The 19,207-nt window shown below is 47.1% G+C and overlaps 1 protein-coding gene across 7 annotated transcripts in view; it reads right to left on the bottom strand.

Moving 5' to 3' along the window:
- Positions 1 to 567: 567 nt before the first annotated feature.
- Positions 568 to 19,207, bottom strand: part of KCNN3 (potassium calcium-activated channel subfamily N member 3) — a 163,503-nt gene continuing 144,863 nt past the window's right edge. For all 7 annotated transcript variants that reach the window (XM_016928054.4, XM_016928047.4, XM_016928063.4 and 4 more), the window contains 3 exons: positions 8,929 to 9,056; positions 6,575 to 6,644; positions 568 to 1,463 (listed from right to left, as the gene is read on the bottom strand). In XM_016928054.4, coding sequence (XP_016783543.3) covers positions 1,167 to 1,463; positions 6,575 to 6,644; positions 8,929 to 9,056 — 495 coding nt within the window. In that variant the 3' untranslated portion in view covers positions 568 to 1,166. The remainder of the gene's footprint in view (positions 1,464 to 6,574; positions 6,645 to 8,928; positions 9,057 to 19,207) is intronic.

The raw sequence follows: 19,207 nt of genomic DNA, 5'->3' as shown, positions 1-19,207 counted from the left end.
CTGGGGCTGGAAACCTGTTGCTGGATAAATACAGCTCAGCAAATCCCCAACCATATTTCTATTCACTAAGGTGTTATTGGATTGCTCCTGTTTGTGCATGTCTGCACACACATGCACAATTTCTTGTCCTCTCCCTCCACACTAACAGACATACACCTGGTCATGTGGACCATCGAAACACAACTTGTTTGGATGGAAGAAGAAAACTCTGCAGATGCTGTTATTTTTAGAAGCCTGCTTATCCCTCCTGAATGCCAACAATTTTGGCTTGGCATCCATTTCAAATCAAGCAAGGTGCATATCCAGGACAAAGCAATGTGCATTATGTCTGAAGGGATCCGCATCTCCAGTGAAACTCAGAATGTGGCCAGAACTAGCTAACTACCTGAACTGAAAGCACCCCACGTTCAGATTCAGACCAACTCAAAACACATGTAAGGGGTGCCTATTGTATGCAGGGTAAGGTGTCAAGTCCCTTTTTATTTGGATTAAGCTCAAATAAGAAAGGACCTGAAGCGAACGTGGGATGTGTATGTGTGTACATGTACACGTTTGCAAACACACAGGTTTATGTGGGTATTAATATCGAGTGGAAAATCTGGCTTTTTATTTGTCTGTGTCTTTTTTTTTTCAGTCTGATTCGAGTATATCTGTTTTGGCAAGTTGTGGGCAGCTCTCTTTTACTTTTGTCACCCAGAGGCTTCCGTAGACAAAAGGAAAGGAGAGAGGTGTGTTCAAAGACCCCCATGGCGAAGAGCCCATCCCCCAAGCCTGACACAACCCTCCCTCCCAGCGGACCCCTCTTCTGGACTGGCTTCGCTGTTGGCTACTTCAGTGCATCTGACCCCCACCCCCCGCGTGAAGACCTGAGATTGAGCGTGGATTTCTGTTCTCCACCAACTCTGCAGCAAGGGCCCTGCCAGAGGCGTCGCTTCCTGTCATCTCCTCTTCCCGCTCCCAAGTAGAGGCACCTAAACAGAGATTAGATTTCTGGTTTCAAGGCATGTCGGACCAAGCACGCTGAATGAACATGAGTTAGTTAATTAGCTCGGTCTCTCTTCTTTCCGTTCCCTGGTCTGAATGTTTCTTGATGGCAAAGCGACCAGGAGAGAGTTGATTTGCATCTTAAGACCTATGGGTAATGCTTCTGGAGTGGGGAGATTTATTTAGCAACTGCTTGAACTTGTGTACGGGGTCGGGAAGGAGGTGGAGCTGACCCCAATGGGGCTATCGGAGATTGGGGTGTGGGTGGTGCCCACTGCCACGCTGACACCCCGGGCCTCGATGATGGCAGACAGGAGCTGCTGCTGCTGCTGGCGCAGGGTGTCGGCGATGAGCAGCGGCAGGGAGTTGAAGCTGGCGGTGAGATGCTCCAGCTTCGACTCCAGGCTGCCAATCTGCTTCTCCAGGTCTTCGCTCCGGTCATTGAGTTCTGTGATTAAGTCATACATGACATTCTGCATCTGTGTGGAGAGAGAGAGGCGAGAGAGAGGGAGATGACAGGTCATCACAGAGGAATCTGCAATGGGAGAAATGAAACGCCCTCCACAGTATGACAGGAGCCACTTCCACACCAGCTGATCTGGTCAAGGAAGGATACAGGCTTCTTTCCTGGGGATGGGGATGCTGAAGTGTGCACATTTTTGTTTTCTTATTACAAAAGTAATGAGTATTAATGACAGCATTTTATTAGAAAATATGCACCAAGGGGGAAAAAGTGGCCCTTTTTTTTTTCTTAAATAAAGTGAGTCTCTAAACTGTCTCATGTTCTCACAGGGCCACAACCTCTCAGCTCACATGGCTGCTGGCATCTAATGATTCCAGAAGAGACGCTGGTGGGGAATGGACAGTGCAGTGGGTGTATAATTAGTAGGCCAGGGCTCAAGTACACATCTGCAGCTCATTAACAGTGTGCCCTCTGCCAGGCGCCTGGCCTCTCTCAATCTCGGTTGCCTTATAAAATTGGAGTTAATAATAACTGTACACAGTTAGGAGTTATTGCACATCTCCCAACCTCTATTTTAACCCAGCAGACAGGATGTAAAGTGAATTAACTCTCAGGCACAGTGCTTAGCCAAAGGAGGCTGCCTTGCTGAGGTGTGGCCCTTCGCCTGCCTGATCCACAATGCCTCAGGGTGGGACATCCCTGAAGGGCCACTCTGAAGGGCTGAGGTCTTTGTTGACTGTATCACAGTTCAAACCCTCCCACTGACCAATCCTGCTTCCCTCACTCCTTGGCAGGGGTCCTGAGGGTGCTCCCCTGAGAGCTCCCCAGTACCCCTCCTGCACTCAGCACTGACTCCTCGTGTTCCAGGGGTGCCGGCCGATTACCAGTGCTCCTTCCCCAACATCCTGTGGCCCCCTTGTTGGTCTGCAGAGTCCCAGTCTATGCAACAGATATTTTTCTCCCAGCAAATTAGCAAATGCCATCTTGGCTGTGTACATCAGACTTGGGAACAAGATTCACAAGCATCTTCAGCCTCCCACGTGTCAGGGAGTGAGGCTCCTGGGGCGGCAATGCAGAGGGCCAGGCCGGTGGTTGCTTGGTCATCCCTGAGGTACTGTGGCTCTTTGGGTTTCTGATGATCTGCCAGTGACACCCCAATCCTATTTCACGTGAAATTTCAGGTTACTCTAGGAAGATATGGACATGATTTATGCCCCAGGGACCAAAGCAGGAGCAAGTAAGGTGAGAGGAAAAAAGAAGAGTAAAAGAAGATGTGAGAAGCCAGAGAAGAATGAAGGGGAGCAGGGGCACAAAATGCAGGGAGGCCTCCCCAGCAGACTACAGGCCCCACGAGGAAATTCACTGGGGCAGCATAAGGAAAGGTCACAAGGTGGCATGGAGATGGCCCCGCTCCCATGAGCTCTGCTGTTGCCAGAGCAGGACACCGTGTCGTGGATGCCCTTGGAGGACAGGGTGACTTTAGAAGTGAAAGTACTCCCTTTATTAATCAACATGACAGAACCTCCTCGAGGCAAACATTCTTCCCGGAATGTGCAAAATCACCCATTTCATTTGACCGCAGGGGCACCCTGATGAGCTCTGGACTCAGAGTCCAGGCCCCTGGGTTGTGGCCCCCACGCTGGTGCTCACCAACTGCCTGACCGTGGGATGGTCACTTTGTTCCCTTGGATCTTGGTTTCCTCATCTATATTGATAATCAGAACTACCAATTGCAAAACCTTTATAGTTTACAAAGCATTTTCACAGATATCATCTTATTCGATCACCTGAGCCTCCGATGGTAGGAATTATTTTTATATTTCAATTGAAGTAATTGAAGCAATCGGGGAAAGACTCCAAGACCTCCCAGCTCTGCCAGCCTATAGGACAGCAATTCAATACAGACGTAATATGTGGAGGCCACATGCCATATTCTTAATTTAGAGAGGACCAAAGGGCAGGAGTGGGAAGGCGCTGACTTGGGAGGCTACAGCACAAAGACAGAAAAGAGAGAGAACACAGCGTTATTGTCTCCCCCTGTTCCGTTGCTTGGCGACAGGATGCCAGGGGGAATATGGACCAGTGTGAAGTGTGCTAAGCTGCTGCCAGGACCTTGGGTGAGTCTCCTGGGAGGAAAAGACAAAGACTGGGCGAATGTCAGAGTTCATCTCCTCCCCAGATCTCCCCACGGGGGTTCTGCAGATTTTTCCCTTAACCCTTTCCTGCACACTCTTTCTTTCCAGGTAACTTGCTCCTGGGTTATTTGCGGCTTAGTTCCCCCACTCAATTCACAGGAGTGTCTTTCCAGTTCACTGAGGGGTTCGCTTCACCCGGTCTGCTCCGTGGGCCCCATCTCTCCAAGAGGCCGTGGGTGGCACTGCAGAAATGCAGGCTTGAAAGTTTGGTTTGCCCAAAAGTGGGCGAAGGACATGAACAGACACTTCTCAAAAGAAGACATTTATGCAGCCAAAAAACACATGAAAAAATGCCCATGATCACTGGCCATCAGAGAAATGCAAATCAAAACCACAATGAGATACCATCTCACACCAGTTAGAATGGAAATCATTAAAAAGTCAGGAAACAACAGGTGCTGGAGAGGATGTGGAGAAATAGGAACACTTTTACACTGTTGGTGGGACTGTAAACTAGTTCAACCATTGTGGAAGTCAGTGTGGCGATTCCTCAGGGATCTAGAACTAGAAACACCATTTGACCCAGCCATCCCATTACTGGGTATATACCCAGAGGATTATAAATCATGCTGCTGTAAAGACACATGCACACGTATGTTTATTGTGGCACTATTCACAATAGCAAAGACTTGGAACCAACCCAAATGTCCGACAATGATAGACTGGATTAAGAAAATGTGGCACATATATACCATGGAATACTATGCAGCCATAAAAAATGATGAGTTCATGTCCTTTGTAGGGACTTGGATGAAACTGGAAACCATCATTCTCAGCAAACTATCGCAAGGACAAAAAACCAAACACCGCATGTTCTCACTCATAGATGGGAATTGAACAATGAGAACACATGGACACAGGAAGGGGAACATCACACTCCAGGGACTGTTGTGGGGTGGGGGGAGGGGGGAGGGATAGCATTAGGAGATATACCTAATGTTAAATGACGAGTTAATGGGTGCAGCACACCAACATGGCACATGTATACATATGTAACAAACCTGCACATTGTGCACATGTACCCTAAAACTTAAAGTGTAATAATAATAAAATTAAAAAAGAAAAAAAGAAAGTTTGGTTTGCCTGATGTCCCCAGGGAACATCAGTCACAGCATGTCCTGCAAGGTGAGAGGAGAAACAGGAAATACAGCTACTCATGGAAGAAACATCCTGGGGCATTTTGTTGGGCTATTCCTGAAGCTCACAGGTGGGCCCCTAGCCCTGTTTGCTCCATATGACCCTCTTCCTGGCCAATGCCGATTGGTCCCAGGGTGGATACGTGGCCCAAATTGGCCAATCATTTCTTCTATTCTGAGAATTTAGAATTAAGACTAGTAGGGGGCCAATTAGTCTTTACCTGTGGCTAAAACTATTATATGTACTCTCTGAATTGGAGCCTGTTACAGTCTGTCGCGGGGACAGGAGGCAGAGAGGGAGAGAAAGAGAGGAAGAGAGAGGGAGAGGAAGAGAGAGACAGGGAAAGGGAGAGGAAGAGAGAGACAGGGAGACGGAGAGGAAGAGAGAGACAGGGAGAGGGAGAGAGAACTGAAGCAGTCACTTAAACAGAAGGACAGAGAAGAAATGGTGAGAGACCTCCTGGTTGTGGGGGCTTCCCAGGTCTAGTTCGAGTCAGTTCCTTCCTGCAGTCTGGCCACATGTCTCCTTTGAGGTTTTGCCTGGAATGAGACTCCCTTATATCCTTAGAATAGATTTCTCCATTTTTAAACCGAGTCCCAGCGGGTTTCTGATATTAAAACCAACACACCCAAAAACCTGAGGGAGTTCTCTCCTGCATGCCCACGTTCCACTCCCACCCCAGGCTCCTAGGAACCACCCTGCACTCCACGTGAACGGCCTCCTCCAAAGGCACGCAGGCCTGGAGGCTTCTCCCCAAATGTGCCAAGCCACTTACTCCCCGATTGAAGTCCTCACAGGTTTAGAAGGCCCTTTCTTTGGTTCAATCCCTTTATTAAACAAGGCACCTGCACATGGCCCGACAACTAGTGATTTCTCTGATTGCACTCTTTTCAAAGGGTGCTTAATGTGCCTGAGGGAGTTTCTCTTGCTTACCCAGGGAATGTGTTCCATTATGATAATTGACATCTGCTGGAATGTTCTGCCAGCCTGGCCCTGGGCTGTACACTTAATATACAATTCCTATCAAGAGGCAATGAGGAGAGGGGGCTGAGGAGGGGGAGGCCCTTTCTTCAGTGGCACCGACTCTCAGCTCTGCCAGCAGTGTGGCCTTCGGCTCCCTCACCTGGGTGATTTGCAAGAGGAGTTTCCTTACAGTATTTATGGCAGCTCAGGGCCAGAAACAGAGTGGCAGAGTGATGGCGAGCCTTACACCCTAGGGCTCTCAAAAGAGGGCTCTCTTTTTGGGTATCTTCATGTTCCTTGTAGGCTGCCTCTTGAGAAGTAAAGAAATGCACCCCCCCACACACACCACTGCCGCCAATTTGAGGCCAGCAAAACTAGTTGGTTAAGGACTGGAGGATGCACAAAAATGAACTTCCAAGTATTACAGCAAACCGGTGTGACCTGGGCAGTTACCATGGCCATCGTTACCGTCTGGTCCTTGCTAGCATGCTTCACAGCCGTGCAAACTCAAGCCCAACCTCAGGAGTCCCTCAATGTGCAGCTCATAAAATGACACGGAAAAGGTTTAGTCAGCTCATTAATTTCACGCAGAGACACACCTGAGCGATTTCACTTAAGAAACAAACACCAAGTTTCAAAAGCCCACAAGACATACCGGTAGATTGCAAATGAAACAAACTTGAGCCTAGGTATTTTTGAACCAAGCAGAAATTTTTCTTTGCTTGCCTGGTCCCGTGCTGTCCAGTGCGAACCCAGCCAGGACTCACAGGTGAGCCTGAGAAGACTCAGTGTCTGCGTGTTCTAGGGGATGTCTCCAGACACTGCCACTCACCTTGGAAAGGTCCACCAGAGTGTTGGCTTGGTCACTCAGCTTCCTCTGTTCCATCTTGACGCTCCTCAACCTGTGGGGAAGAATGGTAACAGGCAAGCCCTTCAAGTCCATGCAAAGGTTTAGCCCCACCAGCAGATCCTCCAGCCCTACCACTGCCTCTGATTTTGGAACCCAGCATGGGGACCATGAACCTGGGGAACAACTGAGGCTTTTACTTTCCAGGGGCTTGTCACATCCCCCCAGAAAGCAAACTCTTGTCTCCACGCATGCTCACCTTCAGTCACTGGTTTCTTGCTATTCCCAGATCATTTCCCTGCCTCTATGCCTGGGCTGCGCCTTCCATGTTGAGTGCCTTATTCTCAACTTTTCAGGGATTCCCCAAACCTCTCCATCAGAATGAATGTTTTCATCCTTTGCTTTTCCACTATACTTTTAAAAACTCCTCCATCACAGAAAGCATCAGCCACGGTTTGTTTTGATTTGAGTTGCAATGCATGGTGTGTGTGTGTGTGTGTGTGTGTGTGTGTGTGCTCTGTGTGTGTGTGGTGTGTGTTCTGTGTGTGGCATGTGTGTGGATTTTGTGTGTGGTTTGTGAGGTGTGTTATGTGTGTTGCGTGTGTGTGTTGTGTGTGGGGGCGTGTGTGTGGTGTGTGTTTGGGGGCATGTGGTGTGTGTGTGGTTTGTGTGTGTGGTGTGTGGGGGGGCATGTGGTGTGTGTGGGGGTATGTGGTGTGTGTGGTTTGTGTGTGTGTGGTATGGTGTTCGTGTGTGTTGTGTGTATGGGGTGTGTGTGGTGTGTGTGTGGTGTGTATGGGTGTGTTTGTAGTGTGTGTGGTGTGTGTCGTATGTGTGATGTGTGTGTGTGGTGCGTGTAATGTGTGTGGTATGTGTGTGGCGTGTGTGGTATGTGTGGTTTGTGTGTGTGTGACGTGTTTGGTGTGTGGTTTGGGTGTGTGTGGGTGTGTGTGGTTTGTGTGGTGTGTGGGGGCATGTGTGTGTGGTGTGTTTGGTGTGTGTATGGGGTGTGTGTGGTGTGTATGTGGTGTGTGTGGTGTGTGTGGTGAGTGTGTATTTGTGTTGTGTGTGGGGGCGTGTGTGGTGTGTGTTTGGGGCATGTGGTGTGTGTGGTTTGTGTGTGTGGTGTGTGTGGGGGCATGTGGTGTGCATGTGGGGTCATGTGGTGTGTGTGTGGTTTGTGTGTGTGTGGTATGGTGTGTGTGTGCTGTGTGTGTTGTGTGTGGTGTGTGTAAGGGTGTGTTTGTGGTGTGTGTGGTTTGTGTGTGGGTGTGTGTGGTGTGTTTGGTGTGTGTTTGGTGTGTGTGGTGTGTAGGGGGCATGTGTGTTGTGTGTGTGATGTGTAGGGGGTGTGTGTGGTGTGTGTGGTGCATTTGGTGTGTGTGTGGTGCGTGTAGTGTGTGTGGTATGTGTGTGGGGTTTGTGGTGTGTGTGGTTTGTGTGTGGGTGTATGTGGTTTGTGTGTGTGGTGTGTTTGGTGTGTGTGGTGTGTAGGGGGCATGTGTGTTGTGTATGTGATGTGTAGGGGGTGTGTGTGGTGTGTATGGTGTGTGTGGTGCGTTTGGTGTGTGGTTTGTGTGGTTTGTGTGGTGTGTGTGCTGTGTGTGTGTCTGGTGTTGGGGTGTGTGTGTAGTGTGTGGTGTGTATGTGTGTGGTGTGTGTGTTGTGTTTGTGATGTGTGTCATATGTGTGGTGTGTGTGTGGTGCGTGTAATGTCTGTGGTGTGTATATGTGTGGTGTGTGGGGGGTGTGTGGTGTGTGTGTGTAGTGTGTGTGTGTGATGTGTGGTGTGTGTCTGGTGTGTATGGTGTGTGTGAGGTGTGTGTGGTGTGTGTGAGGTGTGTGTGGTGTGTGTGTGTGGTGTTTGTGTGTGGTATGTATGGTGTGTGTGATGTGTGGTGTGTGGTGTGTGTGTGGTATGTGGTGTGCATGGTGTGTGTGGGGTGTGTGTGTGGTGTTTGTGGTGTGTATGGTGTGTGTGATGTGTGGTATGTGGTGTGTGTGGTGTGTGTGTGGTGTGTATGGTGTGTGTATGGTTTGTGTGAGGTGTGTGCGGGGTGTGTGTGTGTGGTGTTTGTGTGTGGTGTGTATGGTGTGTGTGTGTGCGTGTGTAGAATGTGAAAGCTCTTAGAGGTTCTTACTCTAGTTTTTACCTTCCATAGCAGCCTGCCCAATTCCTGGCATGTGGCTGGTGCAGTGAGTGAGTGATCAGACCCAGTTCACCACTCCACTTGTTGAGTGGAACAGAATGGATTTCTTCTGTGCTACTGACAGAGTTGTAGGAGTCCCGCCACTCCCAATCTGGTCATCTGATGGCTGAACCGCTCTGGCATACTCACTGGTGGATAGCTTGGAGGAACTTCCTCTGGTGTTTCCTCACTTTGGCATGGTCAATCTTCTTTAGCAGCTTTGTGTGTTTATAGATTAACCATGTTTCCCGAAGGACATTGGCTGCAGCATTCTTGATCTAAGGAAGAATAAATAAAGTAGGCTGCTATCAGGTTCATTTTCTTAGGTTCATTTTTGTGGTTGCTACTGTAGTCTACCTCATAAGGAAACGATTTTGCAATGATCTATTTTCTTAACCAAAATCACGGAACTCCTAGAAAAGATGATTAAGGCCGGGCACAGTGGCTCCCGCCTGTAATCTCAGAACTTTGAGAGGCCGAGGCGGGTGGATCACCTGAGGTCAGGAGTTCGAGACCAGCCTGGACAACATGGTGAAACCCGTCTCTACAAAAAATACAAAATTAGCCAGGTATGGTGGCACATGCCTGTAGTACCAGCTACTTTGGAGACTGAGGCAAGAGAATCGCTTGAACCTGGGAGGCAGAGGTTGCTGTGAGCTGAGATCACGCCATACTCCAGCCTTGGCAACAAGAGTGAAACTCCATCTCAAAAAAAAAAAAAGGAAAAAAAAAAAGGTGATTAAAATTCATCTGTTCTTAATCTTGTGTTGGACACTGCAGACCAGAGCTTGAAGTTGGAGGGTCTTTCTTTCTTTCTCTTTCTTTCTTCCTTTCTTTCTTTCTTTCTTTCTCTCTTTCTTTCTCCTTCCTTCCTTCCTTCTTTCTTTCTTCCTTCTTGATTATTTCAATACAATCTCTTGACTGCTGTTGCTGATGCTATATTTAGACAGGCTGCATGAGCGAGACCTTGAGTCCCGGGGTCCCCTCGGAAAATAGCTAGCGATATACCACTGCTGCCCTTACATGCAGACTTCCGAGCTTTGCCTGAGATTGCCACTTCGTGTATACGGTACATTGCTTGGGTTCAGAGAGTAAACAGATTTCCTATCAGCTGGAGATTTTAAAAGACTTCTTTGAGAAAATGTCTTTCCCACTGATTGGAACTATAGGTACCAACGAGCCCATTGTCTCCTTTCCCAAATGGCCAAAAACATTTGCACTGCAATTGTACATGTAAATGTAATTGGCACAAAAAAGAAATAATTTCAGAGCAATGTCTGAAAATCAGTGAAGATATTTAGGTGTGAAACAAGAGCTTCCTCTTCCCCAGGGCTGGCTCCTTCACTGCACTGCAATCACACGTTTCAACATATGACGCTGTCATCCGTTGACATGGAAACCACTGATATCACCAGGCTCATGACTGAGCTGAGACATATCAATGGCATCCAGATGGCAGGGGACAAAGTTTTAATCCAAACACAGACATCTTCAGCAATTAGTAACAAGAGCAAGAGAAAACATTCCTTATTAAGCACATGCTAAGCAGATTTTTGATTAACCATCCCCATTTCTGTCAGCCATGCAGACTGGCATGAGTCCACAGGCCTGGGGCCTGGAAATAAGTAGGCCAGCCTAATAGAAATCAGGTTACTAGCCAGAAAGGATTTTAATAAAATTAGAGAATATAGACCTGCTTCTTCAGACTGACATCAACAGATGGGACATTGTTAAAATACTGAGACGTGTGGGAAGGCTAGGAAACATTGTTTTGCAGGCTGATAACTTTTGTGTGTGTGTGTTTTAACAATTTATTACTAAGGCTGGATTATATTTTTCATTGGCGCTGAAGTGATGTTTTTAAAAGAACAGCTAAGTCTTCTCAGAAATGTCTAAGGGACATAAATATTGCTTTTTAAAAATTCAGTAAAGATCCGCTGTGAAAATAGTTTTAAATGACTTAACTGCCCGCCTCTAGTACTTTCTTGCCTGAAAGGAAGCAGGTTGTGGTGGAAAGTTGGAAACGGTGGATGTCCAGGAGAGGACACTGTGGTCTCTGGGCTTCTGCTCAGGGAACTAGAGTGAACAGCAGCCTCCTGGCAAAAAAGGCGGCACGGAAGGGAAGCCTTGCTCTCTGCAGAGCACACATTTAATACTACTGCCCTCCTCTTGCAGGGAGAGGAGGCAATTGGATGTGTCATTTCTTCAGTTTCCCTACGCACTTAGCCTCTTAGGAAAGCCTCAAGGAAACTGGAAAGTCTGCAGGTGAATCCCTGCTCTGTCAATTATTAAGCAGTTTAGGAGCAAATGCTTCATTATCTATAAGATGGGAAAAATAAAGAGGGCTGCTATGAGGCAGTGATGATGGTGCTGGGGGCAACACTTAACATCTACCAGGTGCAGCCACAGGTCTGAGTACTTCATATGTCTAAGCTCCTTTAATCCTCACCACAACCCCATCAGGGAGGTGCTAACATTATCCACATTTTACAGATGAAGAAACCAAGACACAGACCAAGACTAGACAATTATTAATGGCAAACTGAGTCAGTGTGGGTGTGAATGCTACATAAAATGTAAAGTACCATACAGATATTAGTTAATATCATCTAGCTCAAACCCCTCATTGAACATACGAGGAAACCACTTCAGAGATGGGATGTGAGAGCCAGAATCACACAGCTAACTAATGGCAAAGTCAAAACAAGAGCCACGTCCAGGAAGAGCAGAAGGTTTTCTTGTGGACTGAACGAAAGACAAACAAAATCATTTCCTGTTTTCCAGGATCAAGGAACTGGAAAGAGCATTGGATTTTTTTTTTTTTTTTTTAAATCATCATGGCCCTCACTTAGCAATGTGACAGAACACAGAGTCCAGGTCCTGCACTTAACGTCAGTCCAAATGTAAGATACTGAAGTCACAGCACGGCCAGGGTAGCTGAGAGAGGCAGTCACATCATCTTTATGAGTTTGGAGGGAGGCCTCTGTGCATTCGGGAAAGTGATGTTAACTGCCAGCCCTTGCACTGACTCTGAAATTAATTACCAGCAAACAGCCTGGCACAAAGCTAAGTAGATCAATATCTGCGAGAGAAAAAGAAATAGGCTTTTAACTGCACTGTGCTTTCCCAGGTGGACAGTAAATGCTATTGTGGCCAGGGTCTCCCTCCAGTTCACCTGGCTGATTGATCTAAGCATTGTTGGGGTCGGGAGCACATGAGGTCATGTGCCCTTCCTCAGATTTGCCGAGCCTCCGAAGGGCTCCATGCACCCTTCCTTGATGGAGGCTTGGGTACCACCTGACCTCTCCTGGTGGGCAGAGGCACCAGGGCCAAAAGACGCTCTCAGGGTGCAGCAGTGCGAGAGGGCAGGGCTTAAGATGAAAGCAGCAAGCCAGAAAGAGTGGCTCAAGGTTGGCCACAATCGGATGGGTTTGGGGATGGTTAGGAGAGGACCCTTTGTGAATGGAAGTCCAGCTGTCCTGCTTCCAAAACCCATAAACAAATTGGCTGATTGTTTTCTGCAAGCCCAAAAACTCTCTACCAAAAAATTGCTTTCACTCTGATTGGGGCCAGACAATGGGCTCTATGATCTACTTTAGGAAAGGCTCTAAGATTAATGGGCCTGGGCAAGAAAGTGGTCCAATGAAGACCTTGCAAATTATGGTGACAGCTAACATATACTGAGTGCTTACTACGTGCCAGGCTTTGTGCTAAGCACGTATGTCTGCACCGTTTCATTAACCCTCAGAAAAACTTGATAAATAGACGTGATCATGAGCTCCACCTTGGACCCACTACTGAACTCTCTGAGACTCTCTTTATTCATACATTTGAGGAACAATTAATGAGCACCTATGATGGGCCAGACATTGTTGTAGCAAGTGACAGTACCACAGTGAACAAATCAATAACATTCCTGCGCTTACAGAACTTAACAATCCTGCGGAGAAGACGGTATGCAGTTTGTATTATAGCATCAGGTAACAAGCGCTTAAAAAACCACAACAACAAAGCAGGGTCCAGGGCTAGAGAGTGATGCAAGTACTACCTGCATCTGTGAAATGGGATTACTGTGTTGATTAAATGAGAATATACTTAAAACATTAGCACAGATCCTGGCCATATGCCTCAATACATGGTACCTTTGTTAATATTCTCTCCTTCCAATAAATGTCAGCTTCCTTCCCTCTAATTTCCCCAGCCCGCAAGAAAACATACAACAAAACACACATCTCTTCCTTGAGCTCTCGGCCACAGCATCCCATGTCAATGACTTGCTCTGGCCACCTCTCTGCCCAGGTAACCTGCTACTTGCTATTACAGAGGGGCTGTCGGTTGCAGCAAGAATGCTTGGGGCAGGAGTACAAGGGGGATGAAAGGAGCACCTTTCTTGGGCACCCTAAGCCTCCAGCAGCCCCAGGAGCCCTGGGAAATTCCAGGGGTCCTATTAGCAGAGCCCCCCAGAGAAGAAATCACTAGCATGCCCATTATGCTGCCAGGAACCCTTGCCAGGGAAGTATTCTACTTGGAGGTTGGAGACGGGGAAAGGGAGGCCTGGCCGGTGGGTGTGATTTAAATACACACATCTTCGACAATTTCTTCACTGCGTGAACATCACAGAGTGTACTTAAACAAACCTAGATGGTACAGCCTACTACACACCTAGGCTATATGGTATAGCCTATCGCTCCTAGGCTACAAGCCTGTATGGCACATTCCTGTACTGTAGGCAACTGTAACACAAATCACTAGGGGAGAGGAATTTTTCAGCTCTGTTATAGCCTTCTGAGACCACCTTGGTATATGTGCACCATCATTGACTGAAACTTGTTATGCAGTGCATGACTGTAACTTCAAGGAGTCACACAGGTTGAAATTAGGCTGAGTGATGATCAGATCACTATCGGAGAACCTGCAAGCCAGCCCTTGACTGAAGGTGTCCACTACACACAGGACTAGAGAAGGGGGCTGGTTCCTCTTTCCCATTTGCCAAGCCCACTCGCCCCTCATCACCACCCTGCAGACTTGCTCTGGCTTCCCCGGCTGCCCTCTCTTTCATCACCCTGTTTGCACCTCCTCTTTTTCCTCCCCCTGTTCTATTCCACACTCCCTTTACAGGCTTCTCTGCCTGCCTCACCCAGAGGCCCTCACTGACCACTTAGAACTGGGAGCTCCACCTCTCTGGCTGGCAGGAAATTGGGTAGAGAGAGAGGAGATGTATTTCCGTTGTTCAAAGTTGGAGCTTGAGGTTCTCCCTGTAGCAATATGGTAATGGGTGGTGGATAATTCTATAATGCTATTTATGTGATACTCAGTTAGGGTGGAGTTAAGCTGGCTTTTCTTTTCAGCAGGTCTGGGACCCTAACCCCATGCTGAGTTCCAAGGAACTGACCGCCCTAAAGCTGCCTGCCTGATGGTCTGAGAGCAAAGTGGATCTTGCATAGGCCGGGGGCCCACCCTCGCCCCTTTCTGGGCCTTCGTCTTCTCATGTGGGTTGGAGTGGCTCTTCCCTAAGGGTCCTTCCAGCTTAAATGCACATTGTTTCTGTGACTATTGCTAAAGAAAACCTGCACCCAATCTGTCTGGGACAGAACCTTGTGCGTGATGTAATTTATAATCCTCTTCTGGGGAGAATTAGCATTCCTGATAACTGCCCTATTGATTATCTGATCAATTGTAAAGACTTGAAGACTTGTTCTGGAAATCCACTGTTGAGCCCAACCAGCTGTCCATTAGCAGTCTTTAGCTAAACCTTCTATATCTGGCATAACAATGACTACCATTGTTTTTCCTATGAAATACCACTACTAAGAGTAATCTTTGAATTAGCCTGCTGAAGAAAATGTTCTTCTAGCAAGATTATGATCAAACTTTGGCATATGCTTGTAATTAAAGAAAAGTTTTCTTCAGTGTCATTCAGGAGATAGTAGGTGGGGGAACTACTTAAAGGTTTTTGAGCAGGAAGTAATATGTTCAGAGCTAAGCCTGAGAGTCTAAGGAGACCCACGGGGAAGCAGAGTGCAGGATGACTGGGGTAAGGGAGTCCGAAGTGAGGAGAGCAGGTAGCAGGCTGCTGTGATAGTGCAAGACAGAAGATGGCGGCTTCAAGAGTGGCGGGGCAGAGGCCCTGGAGAGGCGGGCACGCGTGAACAGCCACGGCAAGGTCAAATGAGACACAGAAAGTGCTCAGACCCCTGTGGGGTCCAGAGGAGTCAGAAATGGGGCTAAGTCTTTAGGCCTGGCGTCTGGAAGAACACGACGTCAGGAGCACACCAGGGAAGTTAGGAGAAGGAACTAGTTTAGGGAAGTTGTGGGTTTAGTTTTGGTCTTACTCATTGAATTCATGGGGAAGTGTACTTGGATGAGCTACTTGGGGCAAGAAACCCTTGCAGCAAGAAGGAGATAGGATCCTCAGCACACTGTACTGTCTGAAGGTTCTGCTCACTGTGGCTCGATGTGGAGAGTAGGTACCGCAAAGAAAATATCTCCGGTCCATGGTGCCTCCCAAGCCAAGTGTGTCCATAGCAGCCCACTCGGCCTTTTTTTTCTTTTTCTTTCCTTTTTTTTTTTTTGAGATGGAGTCTCACTCTGTCACCCAGGCTGGAGTGCAGTGGCACGATCTCAGCTCACTGTAACCTCCGCCTCCTGGGTTCAAGCAATTCTCCTGCCTCAGCCCCCCGAGAAGCTGGGATTACAGGCACCCACCACCATGCCCGGCTAATTTTTTGTATTTTTAGTAGAGACGGGGTTTCACCATGTTCGCCAGGCTAGTCTTGAACTCCTGACCTCAAGTGATCCGCCCACGTCGGCCTCGCAAAGTGCTGGGATTACAGGCGTGAGCCACCGCACCCGGCCCACTCTACCTCTTATAAGAAGAAGTGCTCTCTGAGGGCAGTCAGCCACCAGAGGTTAAGGATGGAGGTAAGGACCACCTCTTACCCATCTTGGTGCCCCCAGAGTACAGAGTGTGGCACCCAGGGAGTGGCCTCTGTGATGGATCTGTTTAGTTACATAAAACAGAAAGATGGGGACATGAAAACACTAAGTGGCAGAAAAGATGGGGCTCTAGTATCTTTCTTCCAGTCCCTCTGTGAATCATGTACTTAAATATTATCTAGTAGCCCAGAGGTTAGCAATAAGTTATAATTACAGAATAACAATGGCAGTGACACTGCAAAGTCAGTGTGGGAAGATCTGATTGAATTAAATACAGAAATGACGTTGCCACCAGAGTTGATAAGTCATACAAGGAAAGAAGATAAGCATGGGATTCAAGAAAAGCAGAAATTGAGTTCTTACCCAGTGCTATCAGACCCTCTTCCCTCTCTACAAACAAATAAATAAAAATAGTGCTGGCTCTCATGGCAAAGGCTAGGCTGCAGTCTTTAGAGCAAGACAGGATGAATAAATAGTAGAACAATTTGAGTATTTTCTATGATTAATAGCTACAATTCCTTTTTTCGTTTTGCGTAGGTCTTTGAAGCATCAAGGTTGCATATACCGGTAAGAGACTGCTTTTATCTGTCAAATCTACTAATTGCCCACTCCGAAGAGGTTGCAATTATGCCACAGTCAACTCCTTCATGTTGGATCTTTCTCTGAGAATTCACTGAGATGTTATGAATAGACTGAGCTTAGCATTTTTTTTTTTTTTTTTGAGATGGAGTCTCGCTCAGTTGCCCAGGCTGGAGTGCAGTGGCACGATCTCGGCTCACTGCAACTTTCGCCTCCCAGGTTGAAGCGATTCTCCTGCCTCAGTCTCCCGAGTACCTGGGACTACAGGCACGTGCCACTATGCCCGGCTAATTTTTTTGGATTTTTTTTTAGTAGAGACAGCGTTTCACTGTGTTAGCCAGGAAGGTCTCAATCTCCTGACCTCCTGATCCATCTGCCTCGGCCTCCCAGAGTGCTGGCATTACAGGCATGAGCCACTGCGCCCGGCCAAGAGCTTCTAAGGATCATGTCTGAGAGTGAGTATTTCTTTTTTTTTTTTCTTTTTTTTGACAGAGTCTTGCTCTGTTGCCCAGGCTGGAGTGCAGTGGTGGGATCTCGGCTCACTGTAAACTCTGCCTCCCAGATTCAAGCGATTCTCCTGCCTCAGCCTCCTGAGTAGCTGGGATTACAGGTGTGTGCCACCATGCCCCACTAATTTTTGTATTTTTAGTAGAGTCAGGGTTTCACCATGTTGGTCAGGCTAGTCTCGAACTCCTGACCTCATGATCCACCCACCTCGGCCTCCCAAAGTGCTGGGATTACAGGCGTGAGCCACCGCACCCGGCTGCTTAGCATCTTCTTGACCAATGAGCCACTCCAGCTTGATACAATGGACCATTTCAAGAGGACAGAAGGCAGGCCAGGCATCCCCAGGGGAAGAGAGGTGGGGTTCTCTTGTGAGCAGGTCAAAGTCAGCTCAAACCAGAGCAGGCCAAGGATGCACACATCCAGTTTCATTTCAATTAAGGTTATGTAAAAGAACCTTCAGAAGTTCTAGTCCTGCCGGCTTTGAAAACCTTCTGTCTGTAAGAACCATCCCTCCTGTGTTGTTTATTTCCTTGAGAAAAGATATTAGATATTAAAGAGACATTTCAACAGATTTAAGTGTTCTCAGAAAAGTGAGATGTTATTCGATTAAAAAGCTACCTTAGATTCATGGATGAGCAATAAATATTTGTTGATTTGATTTTCAGTCCTACTTTTCAAGAAGTGGAATTGAGGAGGATGTTAGGGAATCATTTTTGAAAGATTAAAATTAGCAACCACAGTCTCATCTTCTACAATTATATTGCAGAAAAATTGTTTATTTTCCTGGCATACAAAGGAGCTGGCTTTCCTCAGCTTTATTTTCCTCTAGCGTCTGATCTACTTGGTGAAAAATGGAGAGGACAAAGGAATAACACCAAATACAAAGAATATTCTTGGCTTAAAAAAGAAAACCAGAATAAACAGAGAGACAGCTAATGTCTCTACTCTTGGTAAACAGCTTATGAGAAGGCTTTGGAGGCAAAACATCTCCCTGCCCTCACTCCGGCACGTAGTTTCAATTCAGTGAAACCTCAGTAAATTGCTTCAGGAAAATAGATGCAAGTGGATTTGCATTTAGGTGTTTCAATAACTTGAATAATTTCCTCAATACTGAGCATGACTTTTGCCCCCATTATTAGAGGGGGCTGAAAGAGAGTGGCCAAGTGGCAGGGTTCCCGGCAGGCCTTACTGTGATAACAGCCTTCAATCACTGCCATCGTGATGTGACAAATCATGGCTTTTTTTGGTGCGGCTGATAGCTCAGGGCCATGATGTATCAAGTACAAACACTTGAATGTCAACAACATAAGAATATTTGCCTGTACCAGTTCCTTTTAATGTCTGTTAAGGCTCTTTACAGAATCCAATAAATGTAATCAAAGACCAAACAATCAAACACCATAAATAATTCTGCTGAGAAACTGGAGAGGCCTTGGCCGCTGCACATTCTCCCACTGCCTTCCCCAAGAGCTCGCTCGCAGCTCCCTCTGTCATTCTCTCTCTCTCTCTTTTTGTTCTTCCTTCCTGCCGTTGTCTCTATTTCTAACACATTTTTGCTGCTGTGCAACATTAATCACTGAATATTTTCTCTAGCTTTCAAAAACCCAAATCAAAATTTGGTTGCTCATGGGTCCCTTAACCTACTTCAGTCGTAAATGAAAAAGACTATGGAGGCCGAGACACGGGCACAGGGTTTTAATTCTGTCTCGTCTCAGAAAGAGGACAGTCTTGCAGGAAATCATCTTACTGACCTTCCTTCAGGCTGTAGTTCTAAAGAATTTTCCATAAAAGCTGTCCTTGAATAAACAGCTCCTGCCTTGCCCATTTGGCCTGCTGTTATTCTGGAAGGCTTGTATCTGTCTATTCTAAATGGGCCTTTTCATCTCAGACAATTCAGTGGGGTGTCCAATTTTCAGCAGCTAAATGGTCTACCCATTCCTGCATATTTTCAGATTTTCATCTTCCATAACCACTTCCATAATGGTTCAAGTGAGAAACGTTACCCGGAAAACCCAAAAGGGAAAAATTGGATGATGATGTTTTGATGAACAATTTTATTTAGGAATGTGGGCTCTACTAGAATGATTCTTTTTTTTTTTTTGAGATGGAGTCTTGCTCTGTCGCCCAGGCTGGAGTGCAGTGGCGCGATCTCGGTTCACTGCAACCTCCGCTTCCTGGGTTCAGGTGATTCTCCTGCCTCAGCCTCCTGAGTAGCTGGGATTACAGGTGACTGCCACCACACCCAGCTAATTTTTGTATTTTTAGTAGAGACGGGGTTTCACATGTTGGCCAGGATGGTCTCGATCTCTTGACCTCATGCTCCGCCCGCCTCGGCCTCCCAAAGTGCTGGGATTACAGGCGTGAGCCGCCGCTCCCAGCACAGAATGATTCTTTAAATGATTTTTTT

This window comes from Pan troglodytes, chromosome 1 (genome assembly GCF_028858775.2).
Source record: "Pan troglodytes isolate AG18354 chromosome 1, NHGRI_mPanTro3-v2.0_pri, whole genome shotgun sequence".
In the NCBI taxonomy this organism is placed as follows: domain Eukaryota; kingdom Metazoa; phylum Chordata; class Mammalia; order Primates; family Hominidae; genus Pan; species Pan troglodytes.
This window is presented reverse-complemented; position numbering and strand designations above follow the sequence as displayed.